General features: G+C 45.4%; 1 protein-coding gene across 2 annotated transcripts in view; it reads right to left on the reverse strand.

The window, feature by feature from the left end:
* The window catches only part of CHM (CHM Rab escort protein), a 1,673,681-nt gene that overhangs the window by 49,777 nt on the left and 1,601,875 nt on the right, over positions 1-22,029 (reverse strand). For both annotated transcript variants that reach the window (XM_069612935.1, XM_069612936.1), the window contains one exon: positions 2,692-2,864. In XM_069612935.1, coding sequence (XP_069469036.1) covers positions 2,692-2,864 — 173 coding nt within the window. The remainder of the gene's footprint in view (positions 1-2,691; positions 2,865-22,029) is intronic.

Below are 22,029 nucleotides of genomic sequence, written 5' to 3' on the forward strand. Positions count from 1 at the left end.
GATATTCCAAACACTGCCCCCCCTTTTCAGACACGAACACTTTCGCACAACACAAAAGACAACAGACTAACACAACACCAGAGACATTTACCTGACATGTCCCAATACAAGGGGGTCAGGCAAAGTCAGGCAAGAGGAGAGACGCTTGTCTCTGTGGTACCAACCTTGACACCAAAGAGCAAGAAAGCCAAGCGATTCATCACAGCCGGTGAGTCGAGGGGAGAGTCGATAGGAAACCAAACTGTTGAACGAAAAGTAGCCGACGGCTAATTTGAACTTTGAAAGGTTTAAAGAAACTATTGGTGAAAGTGGGGGAAAACCAGCAACAGAGGAGTACAGCACCACGTGGGTGCTCGGGCAGGAAACTCAGGGCGATTACCCGATGGTAGAAACTACCGTAACCAGAAGCCCTTGGGAAAGGGAGAGAAGAGGTCAAAGTGGTCATACAAGGCTCTTGTAAAATCCTCTGTACCACCAAAAGTCTTTGACAGACAGATTATTGTGAAAGAAAGGGAGATGAATCCCGCTTGGTGAAACTAACACATGAACAGTGTGTTACAAAGGTTGGCAAGAGTGAACCCAGCAGAGGGATGCTAATGAAAAGGGGCGAAGTCTAAAGTCCCATAGAATATGTTTACAAGAGTGAACCTGACTAAGTGATTTCCATAGCAAACTATTTGGTAAAGGTTGGCAAGAGTGAACCCTACAGAGGGATGCTAAAAAAAGAGGCGAGGCCTGAAGTCCATATGAATAGTGTGTTTACCGAAGTGAACCCGACCAAGGGATGCCCACAGTAAACGGTCTGTAAAAGCTGGCAAGAGTGAACCCAGCAGAGGGAAGCTGACAAAAAGGGGCAAAGCCCAAAGAACTGTTTAAAAAGACATTCAAATTTGTGAATGCAAGAAGTATTGGAAGACCAGGGGAAGTGAATTGTCCCCCTTGTCATTTGGGTCTGAGCCTGGCCGAGGGAGATCCAGGGGTGAAAAGTTATCACCCAAAGTCCATTTGGAAAGGGACTCTTTGTTTGTTTGTTGTTAAATACATCAGGTCCTTGAAGACAAGCAACTTTTTATTGAAAAGAGACTTAACCATGAAGAACCTGATAGCTGATGTGGAACTGTCAGCTCGTGCTGGGAAAGCTCTAGCGTGTGCTGTGCTTAGGAGATCCACTTTGTCCCGTGCTCAAAAAGTGGGGAACGGAGACCCCTGGCAAGCACATCCTGACTTATTATTTGTGAAGACTTCTTTCTTTATTGAAAACCCTATCCCACACTCTTTATGTAATTAGTTGGAAGGATTTGGCAATAGGTTTTTTGTATAGGCCTTTTACTTTGACAAGACGCAACAAGGACTACCTTATTTTTCATTTCATGGTCAAAGCTTGCTCCCACCTTAAATTTAGGTTTAGGTTAGGGCTTTTTCCACCCTGCATTTGCAGTTTAATAAACAACCTTGAAATGTGACGACTTGTGTCTGTCTTTACTGTTGCCACCAGGATATACTTAAAAGACATCAATGCATACAAACCTGATGCACACACATGGAAACTGTAGTAAGAGAGAAATAAATACCATGACCAGAGAAAGAAGTAGAGTTCGGCATCACGCATATAAAGTGTAAACATTGTATTATCTGTCTGTCAGGGGTCTGTTCATTATTCAACGTATTTGCACCATGAGCTTACGAGAACCAATAAGGAAAGCAAGTTAAGAATGTTGTGCAAGGTTAAGGTCTGCAGATACAGCCCCTTTGCATTATGTTAATGATGTTAATGATGTTTTCAATGCAGTACGCCCAGATCAAGTCCTGTGCTTAAAATGCTTACTGTCACTAAAGAAAATCAACTTTCCAGGATATGTGATGTCATCAGTGATATCATCGATGAGGCCATTTGTGATGTCATATTTGATTTCCTGGGTGTCATTCTGAGCAGTGCATGGCTTGGGCGTGAATTATGGTTGCATAGTTTACAATAACTGGCACATTTCTTTGGTTTCCCTTGAACAAAATTTTTTCTATGAATTTCAAAGGTTTTTTTTAGAGTAACTTAACCATGACGTCCATTTAACAACATTTTTTTCTCTGATATCTATGTGTATATTTGAGAGTGTAGAGTGGGGGAACTGATATTGTGTTTACTTGCTCTTTATATATATTTGTGTGTCCAACTGTTATAGGTAAACAGAACATCGGATTGTTTTTGCTTTCTAAAGGGAAACGTTTCTGTACAGTGGAAGTTTACACAAGAGTGACCTCTAATAGTATAAGGAAGGCCATGGGGCAACAGTGGAAAGTGTTTTTCTTTTTTACAGTGCAACAGGAATGTATGCCTCCACAGAAATATCCATTTACATACGGCCTTACCTCTAAATCTTACGTTGGGGAACGGCAGTCTACTGGAAATCTGTGGCCAAGCCAGCAGCAAATTTAAACAGCATTTTCTACCTCTCTCCCCACACACAATCAGTGTAAATGTATTTTTTTTTTTAAACCTGACTTTAGGTACCTAAAGTACTTCTCATGTGGGAAGGGATTGTAGTTTTCATTTTTTCATGTGAATTGCTCTGGAAAAAAGTACATTCTCATTTGAACAAAGACACAATTTTTATGATATGGTAGGGATATTTGCAACGCCTAGAATAGCCATCAACAGAACCATGGTAAGCATTCGGCTGCAAAGAAACTCTTTACCTGTTTGACAGCATTGTCATTTCCACAAGAAGCGTCTGGTCCTGAACAGACAAATACATTGGATGGTAACGATGTATAGGAAGATCGATCTATGCCAGAAGAGTCCCTCATATTGAAGAAAAGAATCCACAGTATTTTAGGTTTTTCAGCATCATTTTCTGTGTGCAACGATTCTAAAAAAAATTGAACTGTACAATTAGCATCCTGTGAAAGAAGACAAAGTTATAATACTTCTGATTTTGTAAACCATCTTGAAAGAATGTGATCAGAATAAACAATACACTAACAACGTTTACAAATCTGCTTTACGACTGCCCACAATTATCAGAGAGAAGATTATGTGCTTTTGAATTTTTAGAAATCACTTCCTAGAATACTGCTATCAAGCTTCTTAGAGAAGGGTTTAAGTTACTTACCTGTAACTATTGTTCTCCATGATGGGTCTGGCATGGATTCACATGCTCATGAATATTTCCAGTCGTCAAGCTGGGAATCCTCTTTAATAGAAAAAAGCAGTTTCACTTTCACTTTAAAACTGTATTTCTCCTCTAAACCAATCACTGTCCTCTGACAGTCCTCTACCTAAGCCCCGCCTCTTGCAGCCATCTTCAGATTTGGTAAGCATGTAAAGTGACAGTATGACCAAGAAGAGCAACAGAGGGGCCAGTGGGAGGGTTCGCATGTGAATCCATGCCAGACCCATGCTGGAGAACAAGTTACAGGTAAGTAACATAAACCTTCTCCAGCATGGGGTCTGGCATGTCTTCACATGCTCATGAATAACGAATACACAGCAGTAACATTAGACAACCACAGGAGGTGGCAAGGCTCAACAGAAGTAACCAACACTTACCCTTGGAACAGACCAACTTCAAGCAAACAGGTTGTGCAGCACTGCCTGGCTGACTCTGGACTCCTCACTGGAATCCCTGTCGATGCAGTAGAAGTTGATGAAGGTATGCGTGGACCTCCACGTTGCAGCCCTGCAGATGTCAAGCAGGGGTACACCAGAAAGGAACGCCGTTGTCGCAGCAATCGCTCTGGTCGAGTGGATGCTCGGGCGGCCTGGCAGAGGCCGGTTAGCCAGCCGATGACAGTGCATGATGCTGCTGGAGAGCCATCTTGAGATGGAAGCCTTGGACAAGGCCTTCCCATTATTCACAGGTTCAAAGTTCACAAACAATTGAGCAGTCTTCTGAAAACTCTTTGTGCGTGCCACATAGAACTTCAAGGCACGAGAACCATCCAGCGAATACAAGGTTCTCTCCGCCGGCGTTGAAGGTTTCGGGAAGGAAACAGGTAACACCAAAGGCTCGTTGAGGTGGAATTCAGACTGAACCTTTGTCATGAAAGAGGGGTGTGTACGTAGCACCACCATTGATTCGTGGAAAGTCAGGAACGGATGCTTGCAGGAAAGGCCCTGGATCTCACACTCATCTGGCAGAGGTGATGGCAACGAGGAATGCAGTCTTCCAGGAGAGAAACTGGAGTGATGCTTGATTCATAGGCTCGAAGGGTGCCCCCATAAGTCTTGTCAGGACTACGTTGAGTTCCCATGTCAGTGCAGGCGCCTTCATCGGTGGGAAAGATCGAAAGGCCCCCTTGAGAATCTCCTTTATGAGTCTTTGGGACCACAGTGAGGATCTTCCCAGGGATCTGGTGTAGCGTGAGATGGACGCCAGGTGTACCTTGATGGACGCGTGAGCCAGACCAGCATTTGCAAAAGAAAGCAAGTACGGAAGAATCTGTGGGGCCGTGACCCTCAAGGGGTAATCTTCTGTAAACCGGAACCACGTAGAAAAACGCTTCCACTTATGGCCCTAGAACTTTAGTGCCAATGACACCCTGGCTTTGGTGAGGACCTCCCTGCAGTCCGCTGGCAGCTCATAACCCCCCAACTCTAAGGCTGCCAGAGCCATGCCTGCAGGTTCAGGGCCCTGCGTCGTGATGAAGGATTGCGCCTCCTTCTCTGGTGAGTATGTCCGGATACCAAATCTGCCTCTGCCACGCCGGGGTGATGAGTATCATCCTGCACTTTGAGTGTGTTGATCACACGTAGCAGAAGAGGAAACGGGGAAGGCGTATAGAAACAGACACTTCCTCAGGAATGAGAGTGCGTCCCCCAAACTCCTCGGTTGGTGGAATCTATTTGATGAACAGATGGTCCACCTGATCCAAATGATGCTCCCACTTCAGGCAGGTGTGCAGTTCCCTGCTGAGGGAAGTCTGCAATGATGTTCTTGACGCCTGCCAGATGGCCCATTGCCACAATCCCTGAGCTTCTTTGGAGAGCACTGGGGATCGAGTGCCTCCTTGCTTCCTGATGTAGAACATGGTCGTGGTGTTGTCTGTGAAGTTCCTCACCACTCCGCCCTTCAGAGACCATATGAAAGACTTGAGGGCCCAGAACACTTTCCGTAGCTACAGGATGTTGATGTGCAGATCCTTCTCTTCCATAAGAGACAGACCTCTGGCGTGTAGATGTCCGGTGTGAGCCCCCCAACCTTCCATAGAGGTGTCCATGGTGACCGTCTCCTGGTATAGTGGGGTTTGAAATCCCATCCCCTGGGCGATGTGGGAGCTCACCCCCCACCACTTTATGGCCCGCTGGAACTCCTCGTTGAGGGGGATCTTGTCTGCAAAACTCCCGGACACTTGTATCCAACGTGCATCCAAGAATTCCTGAAAGGGTTGCATCTGCAACCTGCAGAGACGGACGAGGTAGATGCAGGACATCATGCCCAGCTCCGACTTGATGGCCCGAACCATGACCGTCTTCGCCGACGACAGTCGCTGCACCTTCCCTTGATTGGCTGCTAGCCTCTCCTCCAAGGGAGACGCCATGCAGGCCAATGTGTTGAGTCTGCCGCTGAGGAACATTGCGTTGTGCAATGCCGTTAAGCAGAACTACTGGATAGTTTACGGAGAACCTCAGCTCCATCAGTAACCGGACGGTCTACATGTGCTCGGCCAGTTCCCAGGAGCAAGCGCGTATAAGCCAATCGTCCAGGTACAGGTGTACGTGTATCCTCTGCAAACGCAAGTGGGCCAGCATCGGGGCGAAGCATCTTGTGAACAATCTTGGGGCCAACTTTAAGCTGAATGGTAGGGCCTTGAACTGGTAGTGTTGGCCTTGTACCATGAACCACAGGAACTTTCGATGTTTCCTGTGGATGGGGGCGGGGAAGTACGTATCCTCTAGATCCAATCACATCAGCAAATCCCCTTCCTCCAGTTGGCCGAGCACAAGATGCAACGTGACCATCCTGAATTTTTGGGACTTCAAGTACTTGTTCAGACAGCGTAGATCTAGGATGGGTCCACCACCCCAATCTTCTTTCTGACCAGAAAGTATCTGGAATAGACTCCGGACCCCCGGGGGAACGAGCTCTATCAACCCTTTCTGTAACATGGCTCACACCTCTTCCAGGAGCTTAGGTATGTGCTGCTCCTGATGCGGAAGCGGTGGAATACAAGGGCACTTCCAAGGTGTGTCCCTGGGCGAGAGCGTCCAGCACCCATCTGTCGTGGTCATCTTCTTCTACTCGCTTATGAACCTCGCCAGGCGGCCTCCCACCCACAGTGCATGAGTGGGAGTGTGACGTTCTGGCTGGTTCAGGCTTATTTGGGCGTCGGCACCCTGCCCTGTGGGAGACAGCGAGGCTGACTTGCGGTACCGTAGGCCTGCAAGTGGCTCCTGCAGGCTGCATGCATGGAGGAACGGGGAGGTTGTCTGTACGGCATAGAGTATTACTTGGATGATCTGCTCGATTTACCCCTGTAGGAGCGAACAGACGACGAGCAATGCTGCTGTAGAAAGTCCTGGGAACGCCCAGTCTATCTGTCTTTATGACTTGAAGGGATTTGTCGACAGCCTTCCCAAACAGATTTTCGCTGTCAAACAGCATGTCCCGCACCTTTGCATGAAAGTCTTGGTGAAAGTTAGTGGCCTTCAACCACCCCTGCCGACGAAAGCATTCATGATTTCCCATCTGCGTGAAGCCTGAGTCAGCGATGTCTAGTGCCACCGTAATGGCAAGGCCCGATGCCAACTCCCCTTTCTTGTCATCGGGAAGGAATTCTGGGATAGGGCCCAGCTTGTACCAGAGTTCCCGGTTGTATCAGGAAAAGATAGCCAGAGCATTAGATGCCTTGATCGTGGATGCAGCCGTGTAGATGACTCTCTTGCCCATGGAGTCCATCCTCCTCCACTCGTTGTCCGACGGGACAGATGATGCGGATGCCGGGTTGGCTGAATGTTTTCTTGCGGCGGCCGACACTACACAGTCTGGTGACGTTTGTGACCTCAAACACTTGGGTGCGGACTCCAGTACCCTGGTATTTCTTCTGCAACCTCCCCTGTTTGGTTGGAGCCGTGAATGGGTTCTTCATGAGGGCCAGGCCTTCCACCCAAATGTCGTCCAAAAAGGGTACAGCCATAATCGTCTTTCTCGTGGACTCCTGTCGTTGATCTAGGAAGCCCTCCTTTTTGATTTCCTCGGGCACCAGCTGGAATGGCTCGGAGGCCTTGGAGATCGAGTGGAATGATCCCACCTCGTCTGGTGGAGAGCCTCTATGAGGGGCTTCCACGTGCAGCGATTCGTCGCCAGCTGGAACAAAATCCACATCCTCGTCGGTTTCCTTGGCTGTCTCCGTACCAGTGTCCGTGTGCGTATCCAGGTCCGCTGGAGGAGTCGGGTCCTGACATGGTAAAGGAGGCTGATGCAGCAGCATCAGGTGACACTTCCTCTTCTTGCATGGTGGCTGGTCAGCGAACTGCGGAATAGCTGCCGGATGCAACCTCTGCTGGATCTCCGCCACCAGGGTGTGGAGAGTTGACAGGATGTCCATGGATATGTCCCTCGGCTGAAGAGGGAATGATGGAGTGCTAGGCCCTACGCCATCGTCCTCCTCATGGACTGTATGGACAGACGTTTGTTCGTGGTCATCGTCCGTGGAGGAGATGTCCATTGGCTGAACATAAACCTTGGATGGCTGTTTTGGGGCCTCCTCGCCACCCCCTTTTTCCTTCCTGAGGGCCGAGCACCGGGACCATAACCGGTGCACGCAGCCTTCGCTGCTGCCTTAGGGACTGTGCCACACTTGGGAGGCAGGGACACACTCTGCTCTGTAGGGACCACCCTCGCTGAGTCGGTACCACTCGCTGTAGCGGTCACCCCAGAGGATGTTGACGAAGTGACCAACAGCGTCTTCGGCTGCTCCAGATGAGCCTTTGAGGCCTTCTTCTCCTCTTCCGCCCTTTGTTTCTCCAATTTCTCCAGTAACTTGCCCGGGTGGGGGATTTCCTCTTTGAGGAAAAACCCGATTGCAGACTGGCTAACGAGGCGGACGGCGATCGTGGTCTATCCGACCTCGGACCCGTATCAGCGGTGAACCTGGCGGAATCGGTCTGCGGTTCTTGGCCTTGTCTTGGACCCCCCACGGAGGGGGTGTCCTCAAAGGACTTTAACCTCCTCCCGGAGGGAGACCGCTCCTTGGACCGACCGGTCCTGGGTGAGGCATGACCCTACTTAGAGCACAGGTCAGAGACCTTGCTCGACTGGTGCCATGCCCGTTAGCCTACTATACCTGTCTTTCTTCGTCTTGTTCGAAAATCCCAGGCATATCTCGCACCCATCCTCGTTGTGGTCCAGGTGCAGGCAGTATAGAGAGTATAGACACTTTAGATATCTGTCCTCCACGAAGACGTTCCTTAGCCCGCATTGGGTGCATGGCCTGAATAGTGTCCTTCCCTCCTTTTTCTCCTCCTCCATCATGGTCGTAGGGCACGAAGTAGGCCCAAGGCGGCCTTCCAGAAACTTTGACTAACAATTGCCCTTGAGGGGCGTGCAACTTCACCGACAACGGATTCCCATTGCTGGCCGATGAAGATAGGACAAAACTTTTCCGTGAAAAACTTGGAAAAAAGTACAAAATAGTTTGCAGAGTAACCCGAGGACTGAAGCGTGCGGCAAAAATCTGAAGATGGCTGCCAAAGGCAGGGCTTAGGGAGAGGACCGTTGTTTGATGGGGGCAGTATGACCCAGAGGACAGTGATTAGTTTAGAGGAGAAATATAGTTGTAAAGTGAAAGTACAACTATTTTTTCTTTTACTGAGGATTCCCAGCCTGACGACAGGAAATATTCATGAGCATGTGAATCCATGCCAGACCCCATGCTGGAGAATGAGTATTGGTTAAATGGAAATGTGCATAGAACTGATAAATATGGGGGAACATTTAAAAATAGTGATATTTGAAGCTCAAATATAATATTGGCCGTTAACTACTATAGTATAAATACTACTTTGAGAAAGATGAAAGGCAATTCGAAATCTCAAGTCCATTCAGAGTCCATCATTTGGGGGCAGTAAACGACCGCTGCGTGAACCTCAGACTGTAGGGGCAGAGGGGCATGTTCCATGTTTAGGTTGGGCTTTTAGGTGTCGCTCGCCTATAAGCCGAAACTATTACATTATAGTACAGATAGGGAGAAATGGCATATGAGGAGGGACACAGCTTGTAGGTGTTGCTTGGTTATTTGCACACCCATTGACTGTCTATGGCCATGCTAATTCCTATGGTCATTCCCACCCAGTTCCAGCCCCTCCGCGCCCAAAAAACTTCCTCATGAAAACTCTTTGAGCTAACTTTAATTAATCCTTACCAACAAATGTTCCAGTCGATGTGCCTGCAAGTGTTTTTTCAAAGCAGTCTTCTGAGAGTGAAGGACTTAATTGGTGCTTAAAACCCGCCACTGGTGCAATAAAAATGTCTTAACCAGGGCTGCCTTTAGTCACTCGATTTATAAGCACTTTGTGTGTCCTTTAGTGAAGTCCTGGTAAACCCAAGCATTGGCAAAGCCAACAGTTTTGGCTTGTGTATAAGTATTAGGCATTTGCCCGACAATGCAATTAGATGCACAGTTACTTGCACCTGCTATCATCAATGACCAGTTAACACTATGGCAGTGACTGCCCAGTACCTTCACCATACTTGCACAAAAGCCCAAATTTGTTACATTGCCAATGTTTGTGGCTTTCTTTAAAATGTAGGTGCTAAAGAACTAGTTGGAGCTCCTCCCAGACACTTCACAGACAAGCATCACAGACCATAATTATTCAACCATCTTCAACTAAACTAACAATATATTCCCAAAAAAAGAGACCCTCTAAATCGTCAAATGTTAGGGCAGGTGCTGTTCTAAAGCATGTTGGAAAAGGAAAAACAGCTGAAGAAAACACTGATAACTAACAGGAAGGTCACAACTTGAATAACAGAAGTAAGCATGAGGCTAGCAGTGAGAGCTATTGGCAGTGGCTGCCCACAATTTTCAAGACTCACTTTGCAACTTTATCCCAATGACCTAACTTTCTATGTTCTTGGAACACGAGGGGACACATTTAACGGCAGAAGAGGGACCCCTAGTCTATATTAATGTATTTTGGATGGTGGCTCTGCAAGAAACATGGTTGCTTGAGCCAGTCGAATTAGATGGACGCAGTACTATACATCAAACGGCTAACAAAGGGCCAATTGGAAGACCCAAGGTTGGCTTGTTGATCTCCACTTGTATCCCTTGGGTCCTGAAAGAGAAACAGGAGTCATCTCCAATGGTGTTAGCAGCCAATGCCTCAAACAATAGTAAAGTGTTTAACATCATAAATATCTACGATCCACCAGGAGCAGTAGAAACGACCCGGAATGTGAATCCCGTTCAAAAACGACTACAAGTCTGTCATCCAATTGTTTTGCTTCTGATCGTGGGTGACTTTAATGCCAACATAAAAAATGGCAACATTGAACTAGATAGGCTCCCTGTCTCGTCTCCTGTTAAGCCGTTGGCATTGGAGCGAAAAGGAAATGCGTGGGCGATATTACTCTATTCTCACTCGCTAATTCGACTTAGTGGCAATTGTTGAGGAGACCCCACTAAAGCTTTTACACAAATTAGTGGCAAAAGTGCCTCCACTCTAGATTATGTAGTTGCAAATTCAGCTGCTATACTGTGATTGATAGACATGGCTATGGTATTACGGAGGAAAGTGACCACATGCCTTTATGTGTCACGATTAAAATAGATCAAACTGAAATGCCTAATAAAGATTATGATGAGTATGGGAACATTTATATTAATAACAGTAACAACCAGATTCAGTGGAACCTGAAGAATCTTGAAAAGGCAAATGCAGTAGTAGCTGAGTTATTGTCGAAATGTATTGCCCAAGACGCAAATAGTGAAGTGAGAGTATCCTCTACCATTCTAGACGATTTTGTTGAACTCACAAGTGAGATTAAGGCAACAGAGTCCTCACGAGTGATGGAACTTGTCGGGCACAAAATGTGTGCTTTGATGGTAAAATACATAGGGCGAAGAAGGAATTGAGGACCCAGATCTCGACCATACTGAAATCTGCTTACTAACTAATGCTGATTTGGAAAGAAGTATGTCCATTAAAAAAGCTAAAAATTCCTATGGGAAATGGCTAAAAACCCATAATTTTGTGTGCGAGAGAGAAACTTGGCATCAGCTGGCAATGGCAATCCATACTCGCACTGGAAATACCAATGGAGTCTGGGCGGTAATCAGAGGGGCAGCAAAACATGCATTACCATTACCAAGCGTAGCTGAGAAAGTATGGTCTGATCGTATTGCCATTACTCTGAATAACCAGACTCCTCTAGATGTGATAATAGAAAAACTAATGCAAGTATGGGATTGTAAATCCTCGGTAGAGGACCTTATAGTGATAATAGTAAACTAAAATCATCCTGTGCAACCGGCCCAGATGGAACATGCAATAACTTAATTAAAAAATATCCATTACTCTGGGCCAAGGTGCTTCGCCTCCTTTTTGTAGAGATATGGAAGAGTGGCACTATCCCTTCCTTGTGGAAAGCTAGCCACATCCTGCCGGTCTACAAGAAAAGCTGTTGGACTAATCCTGCCCATTATAGGATGTTGGCAAAGTTGGATATACCAGCGAAACTGTTTGTCAAAGTTATTCTAATTGAACTTACCGAATTGATTTCCACCAGTAACATTCTCCCTCCTAACCAGATTGGCTTCAGACAAAATTACAATGCTACCAATAATCTGCTAATGTTATTGTCAGCGGTTGAATAACAAGATTAAAAGATCAGTAGTCTATGGTGCATACATAGATTTTAGCACGCCCTTTGACACTGATGCGTAATAAGCTGTGGTCTAAGCTTATAGCGTGGGGTATCCCCAGAGGACTATTGAATATGATAGCCCTACTTTACTGACACACCAGCATAAGTATACGCTTGAATGTTGAAGGCAAACTCTCTGAATCCTTTCTCACTGGAAAAGGAGTTAAGCAGGGTTGCATCCTGACTGCAATACCTCTACTTAGCTGACCTGCCAAAAGCATTCCTAGACTCAAAATCTTTCCCAATTAAGATCGGTAAGCAGAAAATAAACTGGTTGGGTTACGCTGATCATCTATTACTATTAGATCAAACTCAAAAAGGTTTGCAAAATGTATTATATTGTCTACACACGTATGCTAAAGATAATGCTCTTAAGGTAAACATCAGCAAATCTAAAATTATGATCTTTAGAGGGATATCCTCTCAAATAGGCCTAAAATATCTGTGGAAATATGATCCACTGCCCCTTGAATGTGTAAAACAGTACAAATATCTAGGAGTGACCATAGACGAAACATTAACCTGGAAGTGTCCGTGGAATGAGACCAAAAACAAATGCATGAGACTTATCAATGCTCTGAGTGTGTGTATTGGGCGGCAAGGAGGGATCTCAAGCCAAACAGTGTTGCTGTTATGTACTGCAAAGATTATCCCTGAATCTATGTATGGCGTTGAAGTGTGGGGTCATGATTTTACATCTGAATTGAATTGTTTTGAGGAAAAAATGTTAAGAAAACTATTTAGAATGCCAAAGTGTTTGCCAGTGGAATATCTCCGACTTCAGTTCAACATAAAGGGTACAAAGGCGGTATACATATCCAGAGTAACTCTATGGTATGAAAAGCTACTAATGCTAGATAATAACACAATCATAGTCAGCTACTTAAAAGTATACGCATCGATTGAAGCATATGAACATATGGGTTCCATTTCTAAAATCAGGAAGATCCAAGTGTCTTTGCTAACAGGTTCTATGTGTTACAAAAGTAGGAATAACCTCTGGCCATGCAAAAGGTGGCTAAAACGGAAACTGGGGTCCTATGGCTACGAAGCAGACCTTGTTGCTAGTGGTCGGTTTATAGCGTATATTATGCAGCGTGTTTCAATGCCAAACTACGTAATGGAGCTCCAAAGCAGCTGGATAGTCAGGAAATATCTGCTGATAAAATTCACAATATGTGCTGTGTTGGAAATCACAGGAGCATGCCTACATATAAGTAGAGCAGATCAATTATGCTGATTATGTTGTAACAATATATTTGAGTCTGCAGAGCACCTTCTAGTTGACTGTAAAAGCCTGAATAATCAGAGCGAAATGGATTAAATCTTACAATAATAAATGTGACAGTACTAAAATAATGAATATGTGGCGTAAACTAATGGAAGGGAACGGCATAAACTGTATCTCTTTCAAGGTGAAATGTTTTTTGCAATGTACAGAGATTTTAGATTAATTGTCATGCAGTGCTTTTTTTACATTTTCAACAAATGAATTGTTTATATTGTGTAAATTATGATGTAGGATGGCACTGGGTCAAGATTAATCTAAAAGATAAAAATGAAAATGTTTCTGTCCAGTTAAGTGTAACGCCACGTGCAATTACAATGTCAGTTCTCTTAAGTAGTGTAGTTTGTATTTTAAATGATGTATGCATACAAAGCCGACTTGGCTAAAAGTAGATTAATAAATAAATAAACTAATATAGCAAACATAGGTTGGGGTACTACGGCAAAAAGGCAATTATCCTTATGAAGAGTAGTCCCCACAAAATAACATTTTGCTACCACTTGAAAAGCCTCCAAGGGCAGAAGATTAAGCGTCACCACTCCTGGTCTCCAGAGATGGGGAGACAAGGCCACACTCGCGCCCCAGAAACCAGGCACATCAAGGCACATTCGTTATGCAAGAGCACGAAGCAAACGTGACAAGGTAGAGACAAGAATACTGAATGGACATCTGTGGATAGGATCGTTGACATTTTATTTACATAGTTGACGCCTCAGACAGTCTTTTGTGCAGGAAAAAAACAGACTGAAAAATAAAGTACAATAAAAGTATGCCATGTCAACAGCATTCTGAATAGAAATAATCATATAGTGCTACGAAAAGTGAGGCGTGGTTTGATATCACAAAGTTCCTTATTCCATGGGGTGGGGAGGCTGTCTTGTAACCCTGCAGTTTCGTCCCATTTCTCGCAGACTTGCTGCTCGCTGGCTGCCATGCCTCTGGACATATGTCTGACGCTCACTGCAGGAGCACACCATAAGGCCTCAAAGCTTCAAGGACCATAACATTTATGTGGGGCATTTCAATTGCCCCATCATGCTAGGGGAATGTCCTTTAATCTGCCACTGAAGATTGTTAGGTCTCATTTGGCAGGTGACAGCACTTCTTGGCTAGTAATTGTGCACTTTTGTGAGATAATGCTGCTTCAATGGGGACGATTAGTAGATTTCTGTTGTCGTTATTGCACATATCAGATATGTGGCCATTGCCTGTATCTGTGATGGAAAACACCCCAGAAAGAATGAGATCCTGGGTACGCGAGGGTGCCCTGGGGAGTCTCCCCTTTTGAGTAACGCCCAGATCCCTCTCAGAGACCCAGTCTTCCAAGTCAGAATACTGTTGATCATGGGATGGGCTCCAATGGCCCAATATGGAAGAAGTGGCAAAGCCAAGGAGACTGGAAACCTGCTATCAAAGCCAAAGGCTGGCAAAGCAGCACAGGCTCCTTGACGCAAGCTATTCAAATTTACATAGGACCTGCTTTACATGTGAACCTTATTGCTTTCATCGCACCTTCCTTTACAGGTGCCTGAAGATTTTACTAACAAGGACAAACTGTGAGCAAGTTTCTAAAGATGGACTAAGTGTTGGAATTCCTGAGCTGAAGGGAATCTCCTGTTTGTATAATGTTTGGGCATGTGGCTTTGACGTTTAGACTTCTCCCCATTCGGGGTCCCCAGTGCTTTGTGAGGAGACAAGCCACAGGCATGCACAGCCCATCTGCTGCGGCCCTGTTCACAACATGACACCGCTCTCCCCCCAGCTCCATTAATGCAGTTTTACCAGTCTTACTTTCTAGAATGACTGAGTTAATACATGTTTTCTTTCAATTTTCAGTATGTTTACTAGGCCAGGACTTGTGGGGTGTTTTTTCTCAGCCCGGCATGGAGATTCACCGGCCCAGCTGGCCTTCAAAGATGGCCCCAAGCTGCCTAGTCACACTACATACACAAAGACCTCAAGGCTCAGGCTGCAAACAGTGTCGGATGAGTCCTTTTACATTCAATACCTCAACCTCTAAATTGCCATACTTAAGAAACTGCATGTATAGTATATGGCTGTAATAAGTTGTTAAACCTACTGTTCGCCGATTTCACTTTAAGTCTAGAATATTAGTACATTTGGCCAGAGAGGAAATTACTTGGCATGTGCATTTTTCTGGATAGGTACCTCTTATTCTGGTAACATGTACCTCATTTTGTGTTTCCCAATAGGCCCTAGAGAATCTGGCGCAATCACGTCTCCGTAAAAAGAAAAGCCGGAAACCCTACTTGCCAGGGCCCAGGCCCCCTCCTCTATGGAAGGAGACTAGAAACCGGGAAGGGCCCAGGCATTATGCAGCAAGCTCACTGTGAAGGGGCAGCAGTTTGTCCGATTGGGCTCTATTGAATGTTTGAACATGCATTTGACAAATATAGGTGCTTTGCTAAAGCTCATTCAATCAATGGGTATTTATTTTTGCTCAATAAGCGCTGACTCGTATGCACTTCTGTGTAAGGTAATTTTATGCATTACTGATTTTATGTAATAAACTAAAAAAATATGTACCCTTCTGTAATGAACTTCGTTTATAGCCTGCAGACATAAAGAACTAAGGGAAAATAATCTGCTGGGAAACCCTGTGCTTAATGTGAGCCGGGGCAGAATGGGATGGTTTTGTTCTATGGAACACGCGCCCAGTGTCAGGATGAAATGTCAAGGCAGCCATTAAGACAAATGTCAGCGGATGGCACTAAGTATGATGAGGCAGTCACCAGTGGCTAATGCATCACAGAAACCTGACCAGCAATTATATAATAAAAGAGTGCCGGCATGAAAGAAGAAGAGAAAAGGCAGCATAATTATCCAATAGCTCTGTGTCAAAAGGACAGATTAAACTCTCCTGCTGGATCACTCGATGCAGCCTCATGATCTATTTGACCCCTTTAGCCTGACGCACACACACATCCTAACTTCACTACCTAATGCAACGCTGTGAGGGAGAAAATAAATACCAATAGTCTTCAGACAAAAGAAATACCTATGCTCTATATGGGGGTTTCGAACCCCGATCCAGGAGAGCCGTAAACAATTCCGATTTGCATGACACCTAGGAAGATGTATCTTGTATTAACCGCCTGAAAGCCTGCTGTGAATTGGATCCCCGACGACCGGAAAACAGAATTCAGGCCATCCCACTTAACCAAACTGTGGGATCCTGACCAAATCACTATCACATGTTCCCATGGCCTGCCAACAATGTTAAGGGCACCGGTGATTCAATATAAGGACGGATTTTACTTCGGGTTAAGGAGCGGGGGCATGCTGTTGGGTGGGAGAGAGGCTTGGAAATGGGGTGTATGGCAGGGGAGGGGGGGCGGGTTTGGGGTTGCATGGGGCGGGAGTTGAAAGGGGTGTGGGTTGGACCCCACTGGCCCCCACTAGAAAATGACCAGAGCGAGGGAGAAAGCGCGACATTGCGGGTGGTGGACAGTACTGGATGCCCTTCCACAACACCGCTCTGTAAAGAGCGATATTCAGACTTAAATCCATTACTTTGAGTTCAATATGGATTCCTCTGCAATTGGCATATATGTAGTTTCAATATCTAAACCTTACTTGCAAATCACGTGAAGACATACTGCGCCAAGCATGCTGCCTTGTGCGGATACTCAGGACCACAAAAGATGATGCGGGTAAAAGTGGCCCCGAAAGCCACACGCTGTACCCCAATAAAGCGGCTTTATATAAATACAGACGTCAAGAACAGATAAAGGGGGCGACAAGCATGCCGGTAACCGCAGACAAACAGGCGACGCAGCGCCTTCTTCTGATATCCCAGACAATTTTGGGGAATCGTAAACAAGAAAGAGATAAGTGGACAATATGTCAAATATAGAACAATGTCAAATAAAAACTCGATTTAATTTTCTTTTCACCCTTATTGTGGAAGATAAAAAAAAATGCAAGCAGTAAAACACCTCTCAGATGTTTTATGTGCCAAGGAAATATTGTTCTCCATCTACTTTTGAAGGTTACGAAATGATTCCGGGGTGGTTGTGATTACATTCGTTAGCACACAAAAACTGTGATGTTGAATATTGCACAAATTGAATATGTAATGTCCTAAAAGTTGCCCTGGCTCGTACAGCTGCTGCATAATGGCCTCCTTCAGTCAGGAGAATGAATGTCCCCTTCTGCAGGTGACTTTGCCTCTTTGACCTGCCATGGCCCAGTGCTCCCTTCATCTGGTGATTCATTCTCGGTAACTCCAACAGTATTTGTTCTGACATTTTAATTAAAATACGACCACTACCTCATCCAGATGATAAAAGGGCCCATGTGTCAATGAAAAGCTGCTTCTCAGTGCACCTTAGGACCACCCTGATCACATACTTCCTTCCGTCAAATGAATATCTGCAGGGTATCCAACAATACATCACTTGAAAACAAGTTCACTTTAAGCATTACGATGAATATAGGAAAAAAGCAATTTAAGATGGCGAGAAGGTATTAAACAAGAGCACATTATTCACCTATTTGCAGCTAGGAACATCCCCAATAATACAGCATTTTAAAATGTAAATTCAATGTGCAAGGTGGCAGATTTGTAACCAGTAGTGACCAGGAATAATGCTTTGTTATTTGTCGGCTTTGACCTATTTACTGACATCTTAAAGCCATTAATATGTAAGTTGCAGATATTATCAAGACACATTGCATTTGCCCATAATGTATTCTACCTTCTTCTAGGATTTGAACTTGGAAAGTTACATTCTGGCAATATAAGTATATGTTACCTTGCCATTGTTTGTTATGCTACATAAGACCCAGGAAAGCATTACAGGGGTGCTTCTATGCGGTGCAGATTCAGAAAGGAGTATTAAATTGAATTTCGGAGTCATTTTAAGGTACAGTTGGTAGACTGCACTTCAGACCGTTACATATTGTGGTGGCAAATGGTCCAAGGTTAAGTAATCTGGTTCCCGATGCAATATTCAATGAAGAATTATCTCAGGTAACACATTATATGCACTTGTACGCAAAACCATTTATGTTTACAGAATGTTCTTTCATTGTTTTTGCAATTCATACTCTAGAGGAATAATTACCGGTAATGCTCTTTGTATGGATTCTTCTCCTGCAGATTCCTCATTTTGGTAGCTCATCTCCTCAGCGAGAACTGCTTGGAAAATGTCGGCAAAGGGTGCAGTGCAGTTTCGACATCATCTCCTCGACTCCTCACACTTCAACTGTATCACTCCTCAACTCCGGACATCGGTGATCGTACTCCTAGCATGCACTGCGCCGCCATACCTCACTTACCCACATTATTACCCTTTGTGCTCAGCAACCGAGGGAATCAATTCCCATACTGTGAGAAACCTGAGGGCGTTCTCACTTATAGACCCCAGGGATTCTTTGTTCAGGTGGCCAGGGCACGGCCATCACCTTTGGATCCCGACCCCTGGGGATGGACCAGTGCGGGAGGATCACCTGGGCAGGGGGTCCTTGGGGACTGCTGGAGGAATGCCCTCAAGAGAGAGGTACTATACCCCCCCTTTATGACACACACCTACCAGACACCTGCTCCACCTTTATAGGTTGTTGCAAGTCCTGTCCCGGTGCCCCCTCCCCTTCCAATAGGTACCCACATCAAGGGGAGGCATAGGAGAATAAATATCAACACCCTATATTTCACAACAACAAAATCGTTCCCCTTCTTCTGACAATATTCTTCTTCCTTTTTCTAACACCACTCTAAAAAACGAAACTCCCACAATTTCTACTTCCACTCTAGAAATCCCATTTCTATACTAGAATGCAAAAACACTGAGAAGAAGAGGAAAAAGGGAGCTATGAAGATTACCCATAGGAACCAATGCACTAATGAGTCCTATGGGCAGTTGCCATTTTCTCCCGATAATGAGGGTAGGCAAGGTCAGGCCTCCCTCCACAATCATTTCCACCTGAAACCTGTTAAGCCTCCCTTTCAGTGTAAAAGGCAAAGCACACAGGCACACTTTGAGGGAGCTGGGGATGCTGGATGGAGCACAGAGGCCAGGAGGAACATTTGAGCTGGAGAGACCCTGAGGAAGGCTTGGAGGACCAAAGACTTGCTGGGCCTGTGAGTACAGGGGAGGCTGCAGTGTGGCGAAGGAGTGCCAACTCCAGAAAGCCAGGGGCAGCTGAGGGCTTCCTGGCAGTGCCCATACCAGAGCTCCTCATCTGGGCAAAGCAGGAGAGCTTAGGCCTTTGATGGGCAGGTGGTAAGACCCTGGTCTCAACAAATATCCCCATGACCTCCAGCTGCTCTCGAACTGTCGGAATGCAGTTTTTGGGGAGCTAGCGAAGTGGGAGCCAAAAAAGGAAAAGTGCTTTCTGGGACTTTAAGTCCAAAGACATTAAATCTTGCAAATTAAGTGGGGTCCGAGCCAGGCTGAGGGAAACCCATGTGTGAACTTTAAGGAGGGGGTCCGTGCACGACTGAGGGAGACCCCTGGAGAGTACAAGGAAGGAATGCATACAGCCGATGAGTTGGCGAGAGACATGAAAGACCGGTGTGTGTTAAGAGAAGATTGAAGTTGCAATAGTATATTGCACAATTGAAGGCGGCACGCATGTGGATGAGACGTGAAGGAGGGCAGACCAGTGGTTAACTTTGAATAACCGATAGCTGTGAAACCAGCGATACTGAGTAGCGGATCAGTCCGGTGAAAGCAAGTAACCCATTCGAAAGTCTCTGTGAAAGGTGAAATGTTTGTCGATAAAGTAAATGAACTATAAAAGTGAAGTGATAACATTTGTGCCTATGACATCGAACTACCCAGACCAAGAGACACTGAGGCAAATAACACAAGTGTGTGAATTGAAAGGAAAGTCCAAAGTGGTATTGCGGAGGTGTATAATAAAAAACACGCACATTCGAAAGTCTTCAATATCAGGAAAAACTCTGAGCCCGACTGAGGGACAGCGGAAGAGTGATATGTTAGGGGAAGGGAACCCCTAAAGGATGTGAACTAAGCTTGGGGAAGGGAACCCCTGCAGGAACTATGATTTATTGAAAGGTCTGAGCCCGATTGAGGGAGACCAATGTAAACCTCATGTTGAACATTTGCTTTGAGAGGTCCGAGCCCGATCGAGGGAGGCCAGTGTGACATTTTGTTGAACTGTGTTTTGAAAGCTGGAAAAAGGGACTCTAACGTGGAAGACCAGACAGGCCTCAATCCATGTTTTTGATCTGCCTTTGTTTTGAGAACCTGAGCCAGAGTGTGTCATCCTGTCTACGGGGACTGCTTTACCCTGTGCCGTCCAGCGTGAGGAGGAGAGCTGACTCAGCCATCTTAATCTTTTATGTTAGAACACTGTTTTTCCTTTACATACACCTTTTCCCATGCACCGATTTATTGTAATAGTATCCTTATACAGGCAATAGGTTTATTTAGTATAGGCCATTTTGTTTTGGCTGACACAACTAGGGCTGTTTTAGTTATTATTTGATGGTAGAGCGTGCACCCATCTTTAGAGATAGGGCCAGACAGGAGTTTATCCAACCCTTTTGCTCAATAAACACCCTTGAACAGTATATCTCTTGTGTCTGTCTTCACTTGTGATACCATGCCTCCCTTACAACACACAGAAACACAAAAAACTGATCAGAAGAAAACAACTTCAGTGCCTTGAATTATTATTGCAATATTTTTCTGTGACGAACAATCACGCAAAAACTGTCTCAATGGATGGATGCCCAATGCAGTGGCTCAAAGGGAATGGCCATTAGGAAGGAGAGAACCAAGTTAAGGTCCCAAGTCAGACTAAAAGAGGTTGTAGGAGATATTCACAATGCCATTCAAAAACTGAGCCACAATCCAAATGGAGAAAAAGGAAACTTGCTCAGGTGGTCTATTGAACACTGACAAAGAAGTCAGGTACCCCTTTATCATGCCTATCTGCAAGCTCAGTCTGGCCAGGGATAGCAAAAATGTCATAACGGCTAAAGTGAAGCATGAAAAAGTGTCTGCACTCCTCAGTGCACCATGCCGCAAATCTTCTCCATCTGCACGCATAAATAGATCTGGTAGAAGGTCTATGCACAGCCAGAAGCACCTCTGAAACCTAATCATTCAGGTCCCAGCCCTCATACATAAACATCTCAAGAGCCACACATGTATAATGAGACACTGTGGGTTTGGGTAAAGCACTTGGCCTTCTGACTGGGGACAAGTGGTGTGGCCTACGAGGAATTCAGCGAGGTGGGCAAACAGTCAAGCATCCCCCAGAAGATCCCTCTGGGGAAATTCCCTTAAGCAGAACTGCTTGCACCTTGTGTTGTCCTTTGTCGCAAACAAGTCCAGTGATGGGGTTCCACAAAGGGGAAAGACCTCTGAAATTACCTCCTGGCAACTAGCTCTCCATCCCCGCTAGATGAATTGCACAGAGATGTTGGCCTCCAGCAACCACAACCAAATCTGCATGAACTCCCTTGTGAGGAACTCATGGTGGCAACATTAAAGACAGACACAAGTGATCACAGTTCAAGGGTGTTCATTCAACTGTAAATGCAGGGTGGAAAAATGTCTATTCTACACCTAAATCTAAGACGGGAGCAAGCGTCGACCATCAAATGAAAAACAAGCCAGTCCTTGTGGCGTTGTGTCAAAATAAAGGGGCCTATACTACTAAGAAAACCTATTGCCAATTCCTTACAATTAATTACAAAAAGAGTGTGGGATAAGGGTTCATTAAAGAAAGAAGTGTTCACAAATAATAAGTCAGGATGCGATTGCCAGGGGTCTCACTTCCCCACGTTTTCAGCACGGGACAAGGTGACACCTTGGAGCACAGTACACACTCAAGCCTTCTCAGCACGAGCCAAGAGTTCCGTTTTCGCTATCA

Source organism: Ambystoma mexicanum, chromosome 5p (genome assembly GCF_040938575.1).
Source record: "Ambystoma mexicanum isolate Mex_15411 chromosome 5p, UKY_AmexF1_1, whole genome shotgun sequence".
In the NCBI taxonomy this organism is placed as follows: Eukaryota; Metazoa; Chordata; class Amphibia; order Caudata; family Ambystomatidae; genus Ambystoma; species Ambystoma mexicanum.